Source organism: Cibotium barometz, chromosome 8, assembly GCF_041138505.1.
Source record: "Cibotium barometz isolate CiBa-2024 chromosome 8, ASM4113850v1, whole genome shotgun sequence".
In the NCBI taxonomy this organism is placed as follows: Eukaryota; Viridiplantae; Streptophyta; class Polypodiopsida; order Cyatheales; family Cibotiaceae; genus Cibotium; species Cibotium barometz.
Genome location: NC_141053.1, coordinates 27,783,370 through 27,805,718, shown reverse-complemented (window position 1 = coordinate 27,805,718; position 22,349 = coordinate 27,783,370). Strand labels below are relative to the sequence as shown.

The 22,349-nt window shown below is 39.8% G+C and overlaps 1 protein-coding gene across 1 annotated transcript; it reads right to left on the bottom strand.

Moving 5' to 3' along the window:
- Window positions 1–1,253: 1,253 nt before the first annotated feature.
- On the bottom strand, window positions 1,254–3,248 carry LOC147636107 (putative BTB/POZ domain-containing protein At2g40450). Its single transcript, XM_086801537.1, has one exon. It carries the CDS (start codon window positions 2,841–2,843, stop codon window positions 2,148–2,150), a length of 696 nt encoding a protein of 231 aa, XP_086657663.1. The 5' UTR covers window positions 2,844–3,248; the 3' UTR covers window positions 1,254–2,147.
- Window positions 3,249–22,349: the final 19,101 nt, after the last annotated feature.

The following is a 22,349-nucleotide window of genomic DNA, read 5'->3' as shown; positions in this document are numbered from 1 at the left end:
ACTATGGTTATTAATATTGTATGAAAGACCCAATTTTGAGAGAAGGAAACTATTTTTTGCTCAACGTGGTGTTCTTGATTTTGTTGTTCTTTATCTTGTCTTCTTGATTTTATCAAGCTTAGTCCATGTATTTTCAACCTTTGAAATAATGTATGAACTTGGCTAATCTCCACTCTCAATGTAGTTCCACTCAAAGTCTTCCTAGATCGCCATCAAAGCTCCTTGTTGAAGCGCTTCAATTTGTACAACAATAATTCAATGTCATTTTTTAATCCCTCTTGCATTAAGTTCTTATATGAAGAGGCATGCCATGTGTTTTTAATCTCTCTTGCATGAAGTTCTTATATGAACACACATGTCATATACTCTTACATTGAAGTTCTTAGAGAATAGTCATCTTTTCTTTAGAACGGAAGAATAATGATCACCCTAGATTGTTATTGACCCCTAGTGTGATGCTCCAAGTGAAGATCCCTTATTCCAGTTGTTGGCAAGTAGACTTGCTTGATCTACAACTATATGTATCTTCCAGATACATTGAGTCATTGAATTCATTGTTTTCTCATTTAGGTGAAAAACTCTTAAGTGACTTGCTTGATCTACAACTATATGTATCTTCCAGTTACATTGAGTCGTTGAATTCATTGTTTTCTCATTTACGTGAAAAACTCTTAAGTGATGAGATGCTTAATAGTAAACAAGAGCTCCATTAAGAGTTTGTAAATACACTTTCAACCACTGTGAGAGGGACTGCATGAAAGAGAATCGTAGACAAAGGGGGGTTCTTTCATGTACGATAGATGGATATATTTCAAGATGCATTTTGGGTAATGAGAATGTTCCAATCTTCCCTAGGATATTCTAGCATGATCTTGATGAAGAAAATTGAAAGAGTCTGAAAAACCCAAAACTGCCATAGCCGCCTTGCTGCCTTTGAGCTGCTGCAAAATTGAGATGGTGAAAAGGGTACAATGCTTTACTCAAAAGAATAATTTTCTCTACACAGTAGAAATGGTAATGCTAGACAAGAATAGATTGCAAAATAAATAGCAGAGGGAGAATGGAGACAAAAATTTGGGAAACAGAGGTCTCTGGTCTTGAAAAATGTACAGAGATGATTTAATTACATTCACAATTTAATTTAAATCAAAACTGTAAATTTATGAGGGGAGGGGAGGGGAGAGGGAGGTCAGGACGCAGGAGGCGAGGGTGGGTTATAATTTTGCCTACCCGTGAATTTAAAGGTTCAAATTTCTCAAAAATTTAGTTGCAAAAAACCAGTTAACCTATGCAATTTTTTCAATAATTACAGGGACTCGTCAAATATATTGTTCCTTACAAGATCATCCTACCAAAAAACACTAAAAAAGGCCTTGGACTCTTATTCGATCTACAAAACTGTGCACAGATAGATGCAGCCACAGTGGCTCGAGCATCTGCGAATCTGAGCAATTAGATGCAGGTTTCTGATTGTTTTCCCTGATCCTGCAGCAAATGAATGACTATGTTGCCTCAAAAGAGAGAGATGGGCGTGTTTCTGAGCTGAAGCAATATAAAAACCTGTGGTCAAAATCAACTGAACCTGCTTACTGCCTAGCAACCCAACACCTTGTGCTTCATGTCATGTCCGCCCAACACTGTCTCTAAGTGCTGCTTCATCTTGTGTCCAGTACCCAACACTGTGTTCTCCGTTTTATATCAATTTCACATTGTAGTTACCATTTGGAAGCTATCTACCCTTCAAAAGCAACCCACCATCATGTTCTTCACATGACTTCTAGCTGACAACTGTTTATCAGACTCAAAAAACAGCTCAATGGTCTGTTTTTCATGACTACAAACAAAACCATTGACAGCCCTAAAAGCTAATCCCATGTGTGGTGGTTGTCATCAGTTCAAGCTATACAAAAGCACAGTGCATGACCGAGTCTCATCACTTGATCCTAAAGAAAAAAAGCTATAAAAGCTACCCCAACACTATGTTTTGCCATCACTATGTACACACTGTTCACCTACCCATCCTAACAACCCCAAGCTACAGAGGGAAACCCTATTCATTACCTCTGAAAGCAACCCCCAAGCCTCTGCTTTACACCACTTCAAGCTACACAAAAAAACACTTCATCACCTGTGAGAAATCCCTGTAATCACTTGAAGCCATACCAGGAAAGCTGTCTTGCAGAGTCCATAACCTTGCTGAGCCCAAGGGAAAGCTTCCTGCAAGCAGAGCAGTTGGTTTTGGTCCTGACAAGATCAACAAGGATGTTGGGCTTGCGGATGGCCAGGTCTTCAAAAGCCTCCGTAAGCACAACCTGCTTGAAATGCTTAGCAACATATCTCTTGCATCTTCTAAAGAGGGTCTCATCATACATATCTGCATACTCCAAAACCCTAAGGCAGTTGCTCTGTGTCAACATGTCAGCGAGGGCACCTGCACAGATGGCCTTCACACCAGGAAGCTCGTAGCGATGGCTAGCGGCAAGGATCTCGAGGGCGTTCTCCCATGTGATACTCTCATAATCGAACTCTCCCACGTACAGAACACGCAGGAAAGCCCGCAGAGCTTTTGTCGTGACGATGTCCTCCACCTTCAATGTCCTCGGAAGGTTCTGTTCTGCAGCAGCTCCTTCTTCTCCTCCTCCGCCTCTTCTTTGGCCGATTATCGCTCTGAAGATCGGTGACATGCTCGCTAGCACAGAGCCGTGTGCTAGGGTTATATCGCTTTGTGATTCGATCATGATGTCTGCGTGTAGCCCTTCGTGCAGCATGGTCGCCATCGCTGCGCGGATGCTCTTGAACGCTTGGTGCTGCAGACGCCATCTCGATCGTTCCTTCTTCCCCATCGATGAAGATCTTGGCAGGTTCTGAGCTTTGGCGAAGCAGGCTTTAGAGCTTGGGTTGCTGGGATTTTGAGCTATGGCTTTCCAGGGTTTTGAGCTGTGACTAGGGTTAGGATTTGAGCTATGGCGGAATACAGGTTGCAGGCTATGGCCAAATGCGGAACGCTATATGACGAAATGCAGAGGAAACATGCAGAACTGAGAAAGGTTTTTGGTGATGGCGAGATGCAGAGTTTCTGGGCTCTAAAGCCATGGCAAGACAGGGGGCTTCCAGAGTTTTGAGCTATGGCGGGATGTGCAGAACTGCCAGAATTCTGAGCTCTGAGCTATGCCCATGGGAGTACGCAGAAGTGATGCAGCTGTGTGAATTCCTTTGCGGTTGAGTTGGTAGGATTAAACATTTGAATTGCATTGATGGTTATAATTTTAACAACTCCTTTAATCGTGGGTGGTGGTGGTGGCTAATGATGATTGATTAGTGAAGTGCTACGCTCATGCTCTATAATTTGTGCATCAAATGGCTCTTTAGTGCCACCTACAACTTACTCCAAGTAGCCCCAATTTGTCCTTTTAACTTCGAAGCCTTTCTTGGTTTCAAAGCTCCAAACCACTTGAAATTTTACCAAAGGTTGCAACTATGAAGCCTTAAATAATTACTAAAGCATCAAATTAAAGCCACAGTATACCGGTATACCAGGATGTAAAGTTTCAAATATGAACTTGTATCTATCTGTATGTGTGTCCATGTAAGTAGAGAGAGACTATTGTATCTCTCTGTATGTGTCCATGTAAGGAGAGAGAGAGAGAGAGAGAGAGAGAGAGAGAGAGAGAGCCAACGTGTGTCATGTAATGCATATCAAAAGATGTCTTTTGGTATATATGATGTACCAGATACTTATGTTTTATGTATCTGAGCTACATATGTTTTATGTAGCTTAAATGGAAGACAGAGAGTTCCATTTTTTTGGATGAAACCTTACCTTAGGCTTTAAATTTAAGGCCTAGACCCACATGAAAGAAAGTAAAGTATTGGATCTACCATGATTATAGTAACCTTGCTTCCAAGGTTATCTACATTTTCCCATTTTTAATTGGGAAATGGGAATCTCTTTCATTCAAAGAAAGCTCCCAATTTTGATTTTACCAAAATCTATGCACAAAAATGGAGTGTCACACCTAATAAGCAATCATACTCCTAGGTGTAACACCTTTCAAGCCCTCTACATTTAGTGGCCTAGACTCAATATACGTTCCCACTAACTCACTCGATCAAGTTTGGACTCTGAAGCTTCTGGCTATTGAAAACATTGTGCTTTTGAAGCTGATTCATTCTTTGCATTCATATACATATCCTTCCAAAAAAGGGTGGAACAATATTACCTTTGGTGAGAAGTGCATACACCAAAATTGTTGATAAGATTTTTGAGCTCGATCATGATGAGACTATGGTTCACGAGGATGAGATGAGGAAGAAGATCACCATGCCCACCCATCTCAAGCCATTATTAAGCATGCCACTCATGGTTTTTATCTACACAAAGTTGTGTGTGTGTGTGCGTGCGTGCGTGCCAGAGAGAGAGAGAGAGAGAGAGAGAGAGAGAGAGAGAGAGAGAGAGAGATTTTTTCATTCCAAGAGATGGAAAGAATGATTCTTGAGCTAGCAATGGAGTGGCATTCTCTATTCAAAAAAAAAAGAGATTCATCTCTTTACCAAACAAGGATGAACTTTTATATTTTAGGAAGTTTGAAAAGAAACCTTATTGAACGAAGGTTTTTTAAAAGTGGGTATCTTATTCAAAGGAATAAGCAATACATAATGGGATCATTGTTTATGGATAGCGTTTAAACTAATAAGGACCTCAAATGTTCATTGGGGTGGCATTAATTAGAAAAGAGGCAGTTTTACAAGGTTCAAAACATATGAACCTTATATAGGGCCAAATTCCAAAAAAGCAAGCGAGGGATACGAGGGATTTCATGGACTTGGATGGTGAGCATGCAGGGTTCTCTTTGATGCGCACACATAGTATGGTTTGTAGGGTCTCTTTCTCTCCCTCTCTCTCTCTCTCTCTCTCTCTCTCTCTCTCTCTCTCTCTCTCTCTCACATTCATGTGCACAATATGGTTTGAGGGTCTAGAGGGTTTCAACCTCTCCATGTGCACAATATTTAACCTAAGGTCTAACCTTATATTAATTAAATGACTATGGCCATTTAATTAATACAACACTCATAAAAGAGTGAATATACAACAATATATGGTTGTAAGTTTTGAACGCTTCTCTGTATCTCTATATATTATATAAAGGAAGAGTTTCACGAAGCTTCCATGTAGCCAAAATTTGGAGGTTCGTGAGGCAATTTGGAGGTTCGTGAGAGGTAGGCTCCTATTACCCAAAAAAATATCAAGCTGGGGGGACTTTTCTAGTCAATGGGTGCCACACAGTGAAGGGAAACTGGAGGCGCAAGATGTACGAAACTCTGCTCTATTGGTGACTATCAATCTTTTCTTTGTTCTTTCCCCTCACTCCCCATAATGTTTACAATGCCGAGAAGAGGAGGTCCCCCTCCTTTGTCCCAATGGCCTCAAGGCCAGAGGGACTTTCTCCTGCTATGCCTGTGTTGCTTAAACAAAGCACTAGGCAGAAGATGACTCCCTTGAAACCTACACCCACAGGTGCCAATAGAGAAAAGACAAGGAGAAGGACGAGAGCCATGTCCCTGTCATTCCCCAGCAGGCGGCGGACCTTCATCATAAAGAAACACATGTCGAGTACCCCCCCCCCCCCAAAATCCTCCATCATAAAGAAACACATGTCAAGTACCCCCCCCAGCAGGCGGCGGACCTTCATCATAAAGAAACACATGTCGAGTACCCCCCCCCCCCCCAAATCCTCCATCATGAAGCGGAGGAAAGGGAACAACGCCAACCCTCATGTGAGCACTTGTCCGTCATGCCGTAGACATTCCATATCATACTTCACATTTGATGCCTGCATCAGTGCATGTAAACAACTTGTTCTCCCCCTTGCCATACTCTACTCCCTTTTTGAACTAGTCTACACTTTAGCTTCCTCTGTAGAAAAGCTATGGAGAATCTGACTGGCCCACCTCCAACCCCAAAAAGATGAGGACCATGGAGGACACAAAGACAAGATTCTACTACCACACCGAGAGGGAATTGAATTAGCTGAAGGGAGTACTGCAAAATAAACTAGGTGGTGGAGCCTAAGTGTAGCTAGACACAAATATCACCACGATGGAGGCAATGGTGCTACTAGAAGAGAAGATCAAACAAACGAAAATGGTAGCATTTTTCTCTCCCTTCCTGTAGAATTGGTTCAGGAGTGGTAGAAAATATACTAGACTAGAGCTTTAATTGGTCTTTGCTATGGCCCGAGACCTCCTGCAGAGGTACTCAAGGCGTGGATAAGAGCCAATTGGGCCTCCAGAGGCCTCATAGTTGATCGCACTCAACACCTACCGAACAATTATTTCTGTTTCCTGTTCAGAGATGAAGGGATGGCTCTAAATGCCTTAGGGGCTAGACAATGGGTCCTGAGAAAATCTCCCCTATCCCTATTTCTATGGACCCCTTACTTTTCCCCCGTTGGCCCCAAACCAATGCTCTTTCCAGTCTGGGTTGAGCTTCCTAATCTTCCTATGCATTTACACCCCCTAATCAAACTCCTGCTTGAACCAGTAGGTAGATTATTTGGGAGTCACAACAAATGTGGATTTAAACCCACGATGGCACCCACAACATCTCTTAAAAAGGAACTTCCTCATTCTCTTTGGATCAATGTGGGCATGGGTGTCACTTTAGATCAGCCCTTGGTTTTCAAGAACATCCTAAATACATGCTTTCATTGTGGGCATATGGACCACTTCATTAGAAACTCTCATTAAATTCCCTCCCCCAACATAGCACATAGTCCCATAGGCAAAACCTAAAGAAGATAATTAAGGGTTTCAATCTGTTGGAAGGAGAGGAAGAGGCCAAGGTCGCCCTCAGTTCCTAGAAATCAACCAAGAAGGATAAACTATAATAGAAACTCTCATTTAATTCCCTCCCCCAACATAGCACATAGTCCCATAGGCAAAACCTAAAGAAGATAATTAAGGGTTTCAATCTGTTGGAAGGAGAGGAAGAGGCCAAGGTCACCCTCAGTTCCTAGAAATCAACCAAGAAGGATAAACTATAATAGATTCTTGATATCACAAATCCTACAAGCACACAGTTCTAGGAAAATGATCTTGAAAAAGATGTAGAGGAAATAGATTTCCAAGATGCCTCCCAAATAAACCTCGACCCTGATCTTTCTCAAGCTAAAGAAGAGGCACTACTAGAAGGTGAAATAAAAAATCACCATCTCTAACGGTTGTCAAAAAAAAAACATAAAAAATGCTATACAAAATAAAGCTAAGACATTTGCCCTAAAGAGAAGGCAGTCCCAGTTAGAGGCATGGCTACGTCGCTTCCCACATAAAAAAGATCACAGGATCTGCTACCCCCCTCCAAAAAAAATAATAATCAAAAGACATGAAAGACATCAACATCATTTCTTATAACATTAAGCATATACATCCTAAAGCCTAATATACATGTGTATAGCCTAATAGATATATAGTATAATTTATGTGTGTGCAACCTAAATAGCCTAATAGATATATAGCATAATATAGGGTTAATAGATGGGAACCAAGCTAGAATTATCACAAGATTGGATGTTGAAATCAAGCATCCAAGCTATGTTAATTTGTCTATAGGAAGTAAAGGCTTCGGGACAAATCCTGAAAAAAAAACCTAAGTTAATATCTAAGAAGCATGTTTGGATTAGCTCTAATCATTACAAGGACAAGGAGGTACACCTATAGGAATATGTCACTCCTAGATGCCTTTCCATAAACATCAAGAAGTTGATTCCCAAAATAGATGGGTTGTAGTGCACTTTGAACAGAATGATTTGAAATTTGTGCTTATCTATATCTATGCCACGTGCCCTTTTGCCTCTAAACCAGAACTCTGGTAGTCTCTAATGCACTTTGTGGATCCGATTATTCTCATAGGGGATTTCAATATGGTTGAATCTCCCCATTACAGACTACTAAGCTTGGGGCAAACAACTAGAGGAATAGAAAGAGCTAAATGGATGGACTTAAAAGGCATTCATGCCCTGCAAGATATGTCCTGTGATAAATGAGTTCACATGGAGCAATGGTAGATAGAGTAATGAGTTAAGGAAAGTGCGGCTTGATAGGTGCTACTCTCCATCTAGAATCAGCAACCTCTACCTAAACACCAAAGTTAAAGTCCAACACAGGATTGTTCTGTCATATCATTATCCCATTCTATGCTCTTTCTCTCAAGGGACTCAAAAAGTAAGAGCAAGATGGTTCCACACGGATCCTAAACTGTTCCAGCTTCCTATAGTTAGCAGAAATCTTGAAGTAATATAGAAAAATTACTTCAAGATATTCAAATCTCCAACCAAGGCATGGTCACATGTCGTTTAGAGATTCACAAAAACTATTTCTAGATATCAAAAAGGAAGTCACGAAGATACGATCTGAGAGGAGAACAAAGATCTACAATCCCTTGGATAGAAAATCAATCAAGGATAGGTGCACCTTCAAGACCTGATCAAGGTAAGAGAAGACTGAAAGAAGAAATACAATGTTAGCATGTCTCACAGAGTGGTGGGTTGGGAAGGTGGATAGACCCTCAAAAGAGATGTTCTCCATCCTTAAAAAGAAGGGTGCCATTGACCACATCCCTATATTAAAAGATAGTAATGAAAATCTTGCAAAAACAGTATCCAAGAACATGGACATTATAAAGGATCACTTCTGCTGTATTTTCACTGCCCCAAAGGTCTCTATAGAGGAAAGGGAAGCCGCCATGCAAATCATCTCCGCTTGTAGAAAAAACGCAATATCCCAGCCTTGTAGGTATTCTAGAAGCATATATTTCTCTAGGAGATTTAGAGGATGCTATTATGGTTATGCAGAATGGTAAGAGCCCAGGGCTTGATGGTCTTTTAGCAAAGTTCTTTAAAACTTATAAAGAACTCCTCCTAAGTCCCTTACTCAGGTTCTGGAATAATGAGTCACTGAAATATAGTAACCTTGCCTTCTCTATAAATGAAGGCAAAATGGTAAAAGCCCAAGGCTTGATAGTATTTTAGTAGAGTTCTTTAAAACTTATAAAGACTTCCTACTAAGTCCCTTACGCAGGTTCTGGAATAATGAGTCACTGAAATATGGTGACCTTGCCTTCTCTATAAATGATGGGGTCATCAAACTTATTCACAAGAGAGGACCCAAAGAAGAAATCTTAATTGGAGACTGATAACCATGCTGACCACAGCTTATAAAATCTATGCAAAAGCTTTAGCCAAAAGCCTCTTTTGTCATTAAAAGGAGTGGATAAGATCTAGATAGAAATGGGTTCATTAAAGGGAGATACATACTTGATGTTATCATAGCTCTCTGGGAAGGAGTGGACCATGCCCAGCAAAATCAACAAGATTTTATATTCTTCAAGATAGACTTCGATAAAGCTTATGATAGATTGGAGTGGGATTTTGTTGTACAATCTCTAAAGGATATGGGGTTGGGTCCTAACTTGATAAAAATGGTCAAACTGTTGTTTGGTAATGTTATGGCCAGAGTATAACACTGAATGGAAACCTTATAGAATCATTTGTCTCCCATGTTATTTACTATAGCTACTAATGCACTTGGTTGGTTGGTTGGTTCATAATGCTATGGTTAAAGGTCAAATGCAGAGCATTTCCCTTCCAGATAATAAAGGGCAAACCTGTCTGCAACAATTTGCACATGATACTAATGGACTCATCTACAATGACCAATCATCAGATGGATAGGTTGCTAGTGAAGAAGTGGAGATAATGCGTAAGGATTCTGAGTTGATGAAATACATCCAGAACCTGACTGCTTTGAAGTATGAGCTTGCCTAAGGAGAAAGTTATACTTCTTGGATAAAAAGCAAATATTTTGTATATGCACTTGTTTTATATCTTAATGTAATTTTGTGCTTTCAAAAATAACTAGTCTATTTAAATACACAACACTCATAAAAGAGTGAATACTACTAGTTAGTGTGCCCTCAAGGGGACTATTTTGGAGCTACACGGGGTGGTAGTTTTAGAATAGTGTGGATAATGCTTGTAAGTTTAAACTTGAGCTCCTAGGCTCCACATGGAAGCTTTAGAAATGGCCGATTGTCTACTCCTCATACGTAATAATAGTTGTTCTCTTTAGAGATTAATCAAATTGACCAAACAAATATCTGGATTTTATTGAATTTATAAATCAGTCTATGACGCTTGGAACCGGTGCAGAAGTACAGCATGTCCAGGAGGACGACATACAACTGCACAGGAGCAAAACACGTCCAGTAGATGTTGGAGCCCTAAAAGACATGTGGTTGGTTAACCACACATCGACACATGCGAAGTGGAGAGCAGTTAAGAAATTAATGCCAGGTGTAAACTCGTACATATAATGTTTTTGGGTCCTTATAAGTGCGGCTTGTTAATCAAGGCCTTTATAGACCAAAGCATCCACCTACCAAGCTAAACTTTTTTGCTGTTCACGGGCATGAGAGCTTTACACACCAAATGTGCCTGCCATAGCCCATCGGTTAGAATGGATGACTATGTGTTGTGAGGTCCTGGGTTGAAGTCCCACTATTTGCCTATTCATTGAAGAAGGCTGCAAAAGGAAAAAGAGCTCGCCACCCACGACCTTCGGCAGGGGGTCTTGACTGCCCAGCATTGTGCACCCCATGGAAAAGGCAGCATTGTGTACCCCATGGAAAAGGCAGGAGCAATATCTTTTTGCCGCATGGCACATTGCCCTTGTAGAAGAAGGCTGGCGGGTGGGGAAACCTCCCATCTGTAAAGCCCCTCAGTGAAAATTTTATATCATAAACAAGGTTAAAAAGGGCCAAGCCATCATTAAAGTCTAGTTAGCGCCAAGTGGGCAGTGATCAACTGATTGATTCTTGCAACTATAATTTATTCGCTTTAGATTGATTAATCAAAAGCACGCCTAAACATGATTAATTATGTGCAAGCTTCTGATCCGGACCCTCAAACAGATTTCTCTGATAGCTTGTCAAGCTTCACCTTCAGAGATATTGCCAACAAGCATGGCGATGTCTCTCAGCAGGTCTTAACGTCTCTCTCTATCCAGCTGTGGAGTATGCCTCTCTAACCCGCTACTAATCCTTTCATTAATGAAAATTTTTGGTTCAGTTAATTTTGAGCTAATCTGTACTTTTATAGATTTTTGTGTTTGATATATTAGTTAATGCTTGCACGCTTACACTAATTAATTTAATAAACTCCGATAATTAGGAGGTGAGGAGGCCCACTTTGTGGGCACATACAGTAAAAGCCACCTAAATTGACGCATTAATTAATTCCTCTTAATAACCTTATCTACTTAATCCACTCGATTAATTGTTCTTAAGCCTTAAATTGCTTTTAAAATCACTGTCCTCATATCTAAATGTGTGGTTTCATTTCTTTTACAATCGGCAGAAGCTCTTAATTGCTCTCTCAACAATTACTTTTCTCTCTCTTCTAAACTATGATGACAATGATGTGCAGATTATGTCCATATCCTTCACTATTACGCTTATTATTTTACCCTTGCTATAGCATTCACCCACTTGTCACTCTATCCTTCACTATTACGCTTATTATTTTGCCCTTGCTATAGCATTCACCCACTTGTCACTCTGTGGCCATCTCATTTTACTATGTGTAATTTCAATTTCAAATTTAGTGAGCTGACCCGTACTTCGCACATATACAATTCCTAGCTTGATAGTTTTTAAATTCCTACAGTAATAGGAACCTACCCCTCTTCTAACATCCAAATTGCTTCCTAAACCTCCAAATTCTTGCCACATGGTAGCTTCGTGAAACTCTTCCTTTATATAATATAAAGATATAGGGATATAGAGAAGAGAAGAGGGGCAGTGCTATAGGGAGGTCACTTATATGATGAAATCGTATTTCTCTCTCTCTAGCATCATTATTTAAAAATAGAACACCCCATCATTATGTGTAAGGTGCATCTATTTGAGGATATAACAAGTGAGCACACCTCACCACACAGATCTCCACTAATGAAAAAAAAAGTAAAAGAAATAACCATTTTTATTTTAAAAATATATAATTTTTTTCTTTACAGAAATTCTACATACATGCACATGTGTACCCACACACACAGACACACATGTACACACACTCTCACGCACGTACACACACACTTGCACGCACTCATGCATACTCACATACACATATACACAGACACACGCAAGCAAACACTTGCATGTGCACATGCACACACACACGACTACGCATGTACACAAAGTCACACACACTCACATGCATGCCACACCTACATGTGTGCACACAAATCCATACACATGCACATGATGCACATACACACACTCGTTAGCATGCAAATACACACTTTTATACACATGCATAACACAAATACATGTGTGTGCACACACTCGAGTGTACACACACACACATGCATGTATGGATGCCCACGCATGTACACACAAGCGTACATGCATGCGTACACATATATGCATGTATGGATGCCCATGCATGTACACACAAGCGTACATGCATGCGTACACATATATGCATGCATCCACACACACATGCACATAGATGCGCGCACACACACACACACACTCTCTTGTGTAAGTGCATACACCCTCTCACTTGTGTATGTGCACAGAGACACATACACATGCATCATTTACATAGGCACATGCACATACAAGCACACACACGATGCATGTGCACTTGGCACACACAATCATACGCATGCACACACAGAGTAGATACACATAGTCTCAACGTGAAGGTAACATGAGCCGCCTTCATTAAGGCTTTAATAGATGAGGATGCACTCACGCAAACGTGTGCACGCACACACTATTAACATATAAAGGCATACACACTCGTACACACATGTGCACACACAGAGTCGGCGTGTACACAATCGACACACACATGCATGCATATATACACATACACTTCCACTCATATATGCACATACATAAACACACACTTGTATGTGCACATAGAATTGAAACATACATAATTACATACATGCATGCACCCACACACGTGCGTACACACTTGCACATGATACACATACACATAAAGGCATACACACGTATACACACACTCTTGCATGCTTGCATGTACACACTTGCACACACACATTCACATCCTGAGAGAACCAGGCAGAGGAGTAAAAGGAAGATCCCTTAAAATAGAATCATGAACTATCTGATAATACCATCTAGGCACCAATCTGCTCGAGCTTGTTGGAGGAGGAGCAAAATCATCATCATCATCCGAATAAGAATCCACATTTGGAGGTGTAACAAAAGCAGGGGGAGAAGGAGGTGGCAGAGAAGAAGGTGGAGGAGGAAGAAGAAGCCAACCCCCTCTGAAGATGTAGGAGGCTCATCAAACACACCACATCTCGGCTCACAACAACTTTGCCAGCCTACTGATCATAAGGACGATATGCTTTGGATAGAGAACTATATCCAAGAAAAGTCATACGCTGAGACTTTGAGTCCAACTTAGAGCAACGCTCCTTGGGCACATGTACATACACTCAACAACCTGATACCCCCGAATGAACAACAGTGGAGGGCTTCTCACCATGGAAAGCCTCATATGGAGTTTTATCTGGAAGAGCACAGCTGTAGGAGACACATGTTATGACTCACCCAAACCCCCCTTGGAACACATCCAACAAGAAGATTACCTAGTGAACCAACCCTGTCATGAGAGGATCTTTCCAATGGCCAAGCTCGTAACCCTTGAGGTCTCCAAGCTCTATAACTCCTTGAGAAGCAATTCCACCATGCCTCCCACCGAACGTTGTCACACCGCCGCTTGCACTACGTGTACTCGTCCCTCCTCTCACCTCATATCATGTTTGCCATGGCTACACGACCTTCTTTCCAAAAACAAGGTGCTGAGAGCTCTCGTTTCTCTACCCAACGTACAGCCAATTCCACACACCTTCTAAGTTTGGACTCTCTCTCTTTTAATAGCTATATGCCCTTTGCATGTGCCCAGCCACTTTTACGAGTGCCCAGCCACCCTTGAGTCCATTACCGGTCGTATTGGCTCTCCTAAACCCCGCTCGTGCCTTGTCTGGAACGGTTGAGCTCTCTAGGCTCCCAGAGTTACCGCTTTCATGACATTACTCCCCCCTTAAAAGGAGTGTTCGTCCTCGAAAACAAAATTCGAGAACCAATGTTTGAGTGTACTTACCTTTTCCCAAGTAGAACCTTCTTCTGGTCTATCCTTCCACTTGACTAAACACTCCTGTCGTACACAGTGTTGAGTCCTTTTTTCTTGGAAATCCAAGACTTTTTCTGGTTCAATAAGTTCTACTAGGATCTCTTGACTGACGAGACTATCGTCATTACCCGATTTCTTTTTCAGTCTACTAACGTGAAAAACTGGATGAACTTTAGAGCTTTCTGGTAAAGCTAACTTATAAGCACCACTACCTACTTTTTTAAGTATTGTGAATGGACCACCATACCTTGAAGATAGCTTCTGACTTCTCCTCGTTTTCAAAGGTTCGGAATGTTCGGGAACCTTTAAAAACACTGTCACCTTCTTCAAAGATGATTTGTCTACGATCTTTATCTGCATAATGTTTAACATGATCCTATGCTCTCTTAACATTATCTTTCGTGATTTTCGTCATCTCCTAGAGATCTTGAAGAAGATCTTTAACCTTTTGTATCTTTTCTTTCTCGAGTCCAACGGCCACTGGAGCTTGCACGGTTGAAAACCATACATCAACATAAATGGACTAAATCCCGTTGTTGAATGTTTGGCACTATTATAAGCGAATTCCAATATGGGTAAATATTCTTCCCAATTGGTTTGCTTTTTGCTTACATATGCTCGTAGCATGTCTTCCAAGACTTGGTTGACTCTCTCAGTTTGACCATTGCTTTAAGGATGATCAACTGTACTCATACTTAGCATGGTGTCCAATCTCTTGAACACAACAGGCCAGAAATGACTATTAAACTTTGTATCTCTATCACTAACTATATTAGTATGGGTAACCCATATAGTCGATAGATATTCTTAATAAACAACTGTGCTAACTCAAGCGTAGTCACAGTCGTTTTTGTCGAAATAAACCGACACATTTTTGTCAACCTATCCACAACCACCCAAACCGAATCGTGGCTTTTGTGTTTTAAGTAATCCAACTATAAAGTCCATTGAGATACTCTCCCACTTGCCATTTGGGATCTTTAGTGGACTTAGTAAACCACCTACCTTTAGGCATTCTACTTTATTAACTTGGCACTTTTGGCATTTTAAGACATAGTCTTGGACGTCCTTACTTAAGCTAGACCAATAAAAGTCTCTTAGCTAGTGCATATGTCTTCCGTATTCCAGGATGACCAGCACTCGGACTATCATGAAATTCATATAAAATACGGCACTTACTGTCTGAGTCCGAAGGTGTTATGTGCACATTATATGTGTATATACTAGGAGACTAAACCACCCTAGGCATGTGAACATGGGAGCATGGGAACATGCTTTAGTGGGGAAAGGGTTAGGTCTAACCTTGGGTTGAGGTTAGGGTCAGGCAACCAAGGGTCACACATGGAAATGGAGAGTCATGAGTCACTTGAGGGCCCTCCTATATAATAGGGACATGGGACACACTCAAGGGATGTTCTCTTGTGTAGAGCATTGTGTCTACTCTCTTGCCATTTCAAGCTAAGAAGGCTCAGGAATGTGTAGATACCTAGCTCAATAGGAGGACTACACATTTTGCCTTTCATCCTTTCACAGATGCGTAAAAGCTACAAATGGTGCAGGGTTTATTGAAAGGAAAAACATCAACTTGCTGGAAGGATCTCAAAGATGATTCCATTCCCACCACTTGGCAAAGTTTTGAAACTCCACACGTGGGCATAATGCGGATCATCAACGCACTTTTCCTTAAGTGATTCCAAAACATCACTCTTAATTTGAGTAAAACTCAACTCGTTAACCATAGGCATGCGACGCAGTGAATCAGCTACCACATTGTAATGTCCTTTTCTATATCTCAGTTGAAAGTCAAACTCTTGGAGCAACTCTGCTCATCGAGCTTTATATCCTTTCAACTCTCTTGGACTAGATAGCCATTTGCTTTATATACTCTCATGATTAAAGACTATCTCAAATCTGGCACCATATAAATAATGCCTTCACTTCTTTAAGGCATGAATTATAGCATATAACTCTCCTTCATAAGGTGAATAACTTTGTTGAGTTCTATCCAACTTTTTACTTTCAAATGCAATAGGTTTCTCCCCTTGTAAAAGGATTGCACCTACTGCATCAGTACTAGCATCTATCTCTACGACAAAGGGTTGATTCGGATCGACGACTTGGAGGACCTGAGCTGTAGCTATGGCTACCTTAAGTTTTTCAAAACTTATTTTGCTGGCAATCCCCCCAAACAAATGTCTTTCCCTTTCCTTTAAGCTAATCCGTCATCATCGAAACAACTATCTTAGCATAATCTCGAACATGCTTTCTATAGAATCCAAAAAAAACCAAGAAAAATTTGTAATTCTTCTAAGTTTATGGAATGTGGCCATTTCAATATGGCTTCAACTTTTGTTGGATCCATATGAATACCATATTCCGAGATTATGTGGCCTAAGTATTGCATTTCTTTTATGAAGAATTCACATTTACTCTCTTTGGCATAAAGTGAATACTCTTGAATAACTCAAATACTTACCGTTAAGTGTTCGAGATGTTCTTTCTTAGTACGACTATAGATCAGGATATCGTCTAGGAAAACCACAATAAATTTTCCTAAATAAGGTTTCAATACACTATCTATGAGTGTCATGAATGTGGTTGGAGCATTAGTCAAACAGAAGGGCATGACTAAAAATTCATAGTGACCAAACTTGGTTCGAAAAGCAATCTTTTGGACATCTGCTTCCCGAATTCTCACTTGATGATATCCAAATCGTAACGTAAAGTACTTTTCCCCTTGGATTTGATCAAACAACTCATCTATTCGTGGCAAAGGGTACTTATTCTTAATCATGATTGTGTTCAAACCACAGTAGTCTAGCATAGTCGCATAGACCCATCTTTTTTCTTCACCAATAGAATTGGTGAAGCCCAAGGCGAAGTGCTTGGTTGAATGAATCCACTTTTAAGGTATTCCTTTAGTTGTTGTAACACAAAAAGATGTTTTCTACTTCATTAGTTTATACAAGGCGATTGAGTTCCATAGAGCATATAAGAGGTGAGGAGGTACATCATGTTCACCTTGCAAACACACTTTCTTACCATCTACTTCAAACTCAAAAGAATTATGCAAATAACTTCTAGACAAAGATGGACCAATGTTATATAACCACTCACGGCCTAGAATAACATCCGCGCACGTGATATGCATAACTTGAAAATCCAAATGCATCTCATGACCTTGAATGACTAACGTGACATCATGAACTACTGTATCCCATACATCTTTATCACGTTAATAAAAGAAACCACATACTTATGGTCACTTGAACTTCTCGAAAACTTTAATTTCTTGATTAAAATATAGTTCAAGAAATTGTATGTAGCACTATCATCAATCATAACTCATACCTTGTGACCCTTAACATAACCATACATTCAAACCAACTCATGTGGTCCAAATGTTGGCACCCACATCAATGACGTGACACAACACACATGAGTAGAATCAGCATGGTAAACTTGAACCGCTTTAAACTAACGACAAGAAGTCTCTAGAGGGAGAACTTGAATAGTGTGCACTTGCTTTTCTTTACTTTGATCACCCTGATTCTACTCATTTTCTTTAAGTTTAGGACATTGTAGTTTACTATGACCCTTTCCCATGCGGCGAAAACATAAATTTTCTTTTTTAGCTCTTTCAAAATCCTCATGTTTTAGAAATTTTTATGGTCCTTTAGACTTCTTAGATTGGTCATTCTTTTGGTTAGGTTCCTTCCGCTTATTTTGACCTTGATGCTTGGAACCCTCCAGACACACTAGGTGTGTGTTGTACATTCTACGCATGCTTTTTCTTTCTGACAGTGTCGTCTGAAAATGTGAGCAAACTTGCTTTTTCTAAAGTTTTCGGCTCATTTTGCTTAACTTGATCCTTATAGTCCGAGTCTAATCCGTGAATAAATCCATGAATCTTTTAAAATTCGTCCATTCCTTTCAACTTGAGAATGATTTCTCTATAAATGGAGATATACTGAGTCAATGTGAGATTTTCTTAATTACAATCCATCTCATTCTTTCATGAATGCACTTTCAAATTTAGCCCACATAGTAGGCCGAGTTTTCGGACTCCAAGATCATCCACCACTTGTATGCTTTACCTCCTAGAGTTAAGCTCATTTTAAGCGTGCGTATCTCCTTTGGAGTTTGGCGTAATCGATGCAAATCCTGCCATTTTTGTCACTGCATCCTTGTTGCGTTCCTTATCCTTCCAAATAAAAGTAAGAGGTTTCAGATCTTTTTGAATAGCAGCAGCATCTCCAGAGTGAGATGTACCAACATTCATGTTGCCCCCTTGGGTGGGAGCTACTGGCACCTCTTACAAGACCATCGTCTTGAGGGATGATTTTAGGTTGTCCTAATGACACTCAAGTTTCTATTGCCATGATGTTATGACTTGCTCGAGGACTAATCAATGCACATTTACGCTTAACATCATTGCCCGTAGGGAAATCTAACCATACCATGATAAAATCTTCAAGTGGAACCATGGATGTTTCAGTTTTAGATCCCGTGTTGGTTTCATATTCTCATTCACTTTCAACCTCTTCTTGGCTTTCAGTTTTTTCAATAGTACTACCCAATGTGTACAATGGCACACTCGGTCCTTTGACAATTTTAAGTGAGGTTTGTTTGGAAACTTGCGAATCTTTACAGTCTTGTTCTATGCAGCCCTTGATGTGTTGGAATAACTCATGTTTAGCCTTTAAAGGTGCAAGTGCTGATGTTATGTTGGCTTCACCACGCGAGAAGAGCACTACTTCAAATGAGAATTTGAGAGACTGCTTTAATTTGTAAGGGATTCATCGAATACTCATGTGCTTTTTCAACGCGTCATTTGTGCACTCTGCCTCTAATGACTCTTTTGTAGAGAGTATGTCTCCCTCTTGAAAGGGGAAGTGATACTCCTCTGGTTTTTGTATTTTGGTTGCTTTTTTAGGTTTGACATTATGAGGTTCAATCACAACCAGTGATCGTATATGACACTCAACCGTTGCTAAGCATGCTCTCCTAAGCTTGCTTTTTGCAGTGCACATATGTCGTGTGATCATGATTGGGGTGGTTGGGCAAGTTATAGTTTCTTGATTGGTTTGTGAGGTGCACTGAGTGACAAATCAAAACTTGTTTCATCCTCACTTAGTGACATACTAGAACTTATTTCATCTTCTGACTTTCCTTGGATCGTCAGGTTTTCATTATGTTTTCTCATGTAACGAGAATGAACTTTCTTTTTTTCTTTTTTATTCTCTATCTTTCTCATGGGTTTTGTATTTTGAGTGGTATCCTTTGAGGTGGATGCTTCTGCATCATGTGTAGCTTTTGGCTCTTTTGGGGTGAGGTCTTTCACAGGCTCCTTTTCCCTGTCCTTTATTTCAACTTTGGTGTCAACAGTTTGTTGCCCCTTAATTTTCTTGGGTTTAGAAGGTTTTGCTTCCATTTTTGGCTTTTGTTTTAAAACATGATCTTCTACCCATTTAGAAGTGTTTTCTTTTGCATTCTTTTTTACTATTTCTCGTGCCTTGGCTTAGAAGCGTGTAAGCACATTCAAGGGTACCGTGGACAATTGCCCGTTTTGCACACTCAAGATGTTAAGGTTGCAATGAAAAGCAACTCACCTTAGGAAATCTTGGAATATGTGATCGATGCTACATCGTTCATATATGGGGGGCTGAAAGGTGTCAATGACTATGGGCAGCATGGAAGTATTCCAAATTTTGCATTCTGTCACTTTGTGCAATCCACGACAATAGAAACATTGAAGTGTTTACTTAGAGATGGAGATTTTGAGTTAACTGTAGGTGAATTAGGACATTGGGGTGTGTTGTGACCAAAGGCTTTGCAATATATACAGTACAAAAATACAGGTCTATTGTATGCACATTGGTGATTGGGCTGGATGTAGTGATGGTAATGAACACAAGGCATTTCACCCATCACCTTGAGAGGCATTAAGGATGTTTAGTTTTGAGGGGGTTCATCCTCTCTTGGAGATTCTGGTTCAAGGCTTTTACATAAGGCTGTTAGAATTTAGGGATGATGATTCCGAGATCAATTTTTCTTTAGACATTGCTTCACTTGGTTTAGATGAGGAACATCTTGTATCGTGATCATCCTCCATCATGTTGTCATCTAAACGTATTGCTTCTTTACAACATTGATCGAATGTTTTTGGATTGGATACAATGATAAAGTTGTGTAAGCTGTTATTCTTTATGTCCAATGAAACATCTCTTCAATTGAGCATCGTTTAGCTTCTCCCATGGCTCACATCATGAGTCTAAGATTTTTATCCGAAGGATAAAATATCTAATGGTTTCATATTGTTTGGGCTCAATTGAATAGAGATCTTTTGCTACACTCCACCAATCACCTTGTCTCTTGAAAGGCCATGGATAAAGGTTGTTTTTGCAAGGTCGTCCTAAAGTTGATCTTACCGAATCAATGTGATGAACCATCGACTGGCCTTTCCCACTAAGCATAGGTTCAACGCATGTACCTTGGTGGTGCAGTTTGGATTTCCAAAGTCTGCATATTTGTTCAAACATTTGTATGAATTGAACATGATCAGTCATTCCATCATATTTGCCCATGATTTTAAAAATCTAAATGGTTGTGTTTTTGTATGAGTCACTGAGGCCATGTGTGGGTACTAATGTGGATAGGGACTCACTTAGTCCTTGGGCAAAGTCCTTGGGAAACCCCCCTTCCTAGATTAGTTAATATGTCCAAGGTTTGGATATTTAGGGACTACAAAGAATTGGTATCTAGCACTTCTAAAGTTTAGGTCTTATGGTAGTGCTAGGTAAGGGACCAAATCCCGGAGGGATTGATGTGACAAGGTGTGTAAAACCCTATGACATGCTTGTTGTCGGCATGGCAAAAGGAATTGAGAGATGCATTTGGGGCATGGATCTCAATGGCTCGAAGGTATCACCCATTGGGTTCAGTCTGAGTGTGAGCACTGGTAATTCCTCTATTGTTGCCATATCTTGACATTGTCGATTTCTCCTTAATAAGCAAGCACATGTGTTTTTTTTTTTTGCTTTTTAGGTTTTCTTACAGCTCGTTACAACCTTAGGAGGTATGGCACACCCTTCGCTGGGTCAAACGAGTGTCCATTTATTTTGATTTGCTTAGATGCTAAGCATACGTGAACCTCTTAGAGATATTTTTTCAAGAAAAGTGCAAGTTAGCAGTATCCCAAATGGAAGAGGAGGTATCAAAACCTATTTTCCATCACTATCTTAAGATTTAAAAAAATTTCAAAAAGATTTGTCATGTTTCGTAGCTCATTTTTTAATGTGATCCACCCATCATTGAGTGTCAACTTGATAACATCCTTATGTCCATTCATATAATTATCAATATTTGTTAAGTAAGCCAAAGATAATAATATGATGTTTGTAAATCTAAGAAAAAATGATTTCATTAAAGATAAGGGCTTAACAATGATACTAACAATGATACTTACAAATTGCCCCATAGCTATATAAACCAACACTCATAAAAATATAGTTATAGATAAACCAATTATTAAAGATAATGCCTTAACAATGACACCATACAAATTGCCATAACTATAAAGAATCAATGCTCATTTTAAAAAATAGATTGAATGAAACATAATGACAATTGATGGAAGATGAGAGTGGCAACATGGTGATACCAAAGGCACCATGGATATTAAGCAATAAGGAGAAAAGTAAGGTGAAAAGTTTGATTGTTTCCTATTGTTGTACCCCAATGGGAGTAATGCATTCATTGAAGGATACCTTCAAAAGACCAAAAAGAAAGGAGAGATGTAATTATATGGCCTCAAGACATATGATTGGCACAAAATATTATAGGTATTAAAATATTCTTTTATTCATTTTCTCTTTATGGTCAATAATTTGTAGGCTCATATACTAACTTTATTTTTTTCTATGCATAGTTTATTCTTCTAATAGCTATAGTTGGTTATGGAGATAAGAAGTTGAGAGAGGCTATTTATAAAATGGTAAGGTTGGTGAAGTATGAATCTTCTCTTGAATTCACTACCTAAGTTACATTTAATATTTAGTATTCTCATGTAATCACAAGTTATGTATGATAAATAGTATACATGATTGCTATATATGTAAG

Bases quoted from the DNA above. Each gene is read 5' to 3' on its own strand.
- LOC147636107 (XM_086801537.1), bottom strand. From the start codon at position 2,843: ATGGGGAAGAAGGAACGATCGAGATGGCGTCTGCAGCACCAAGCGTTC.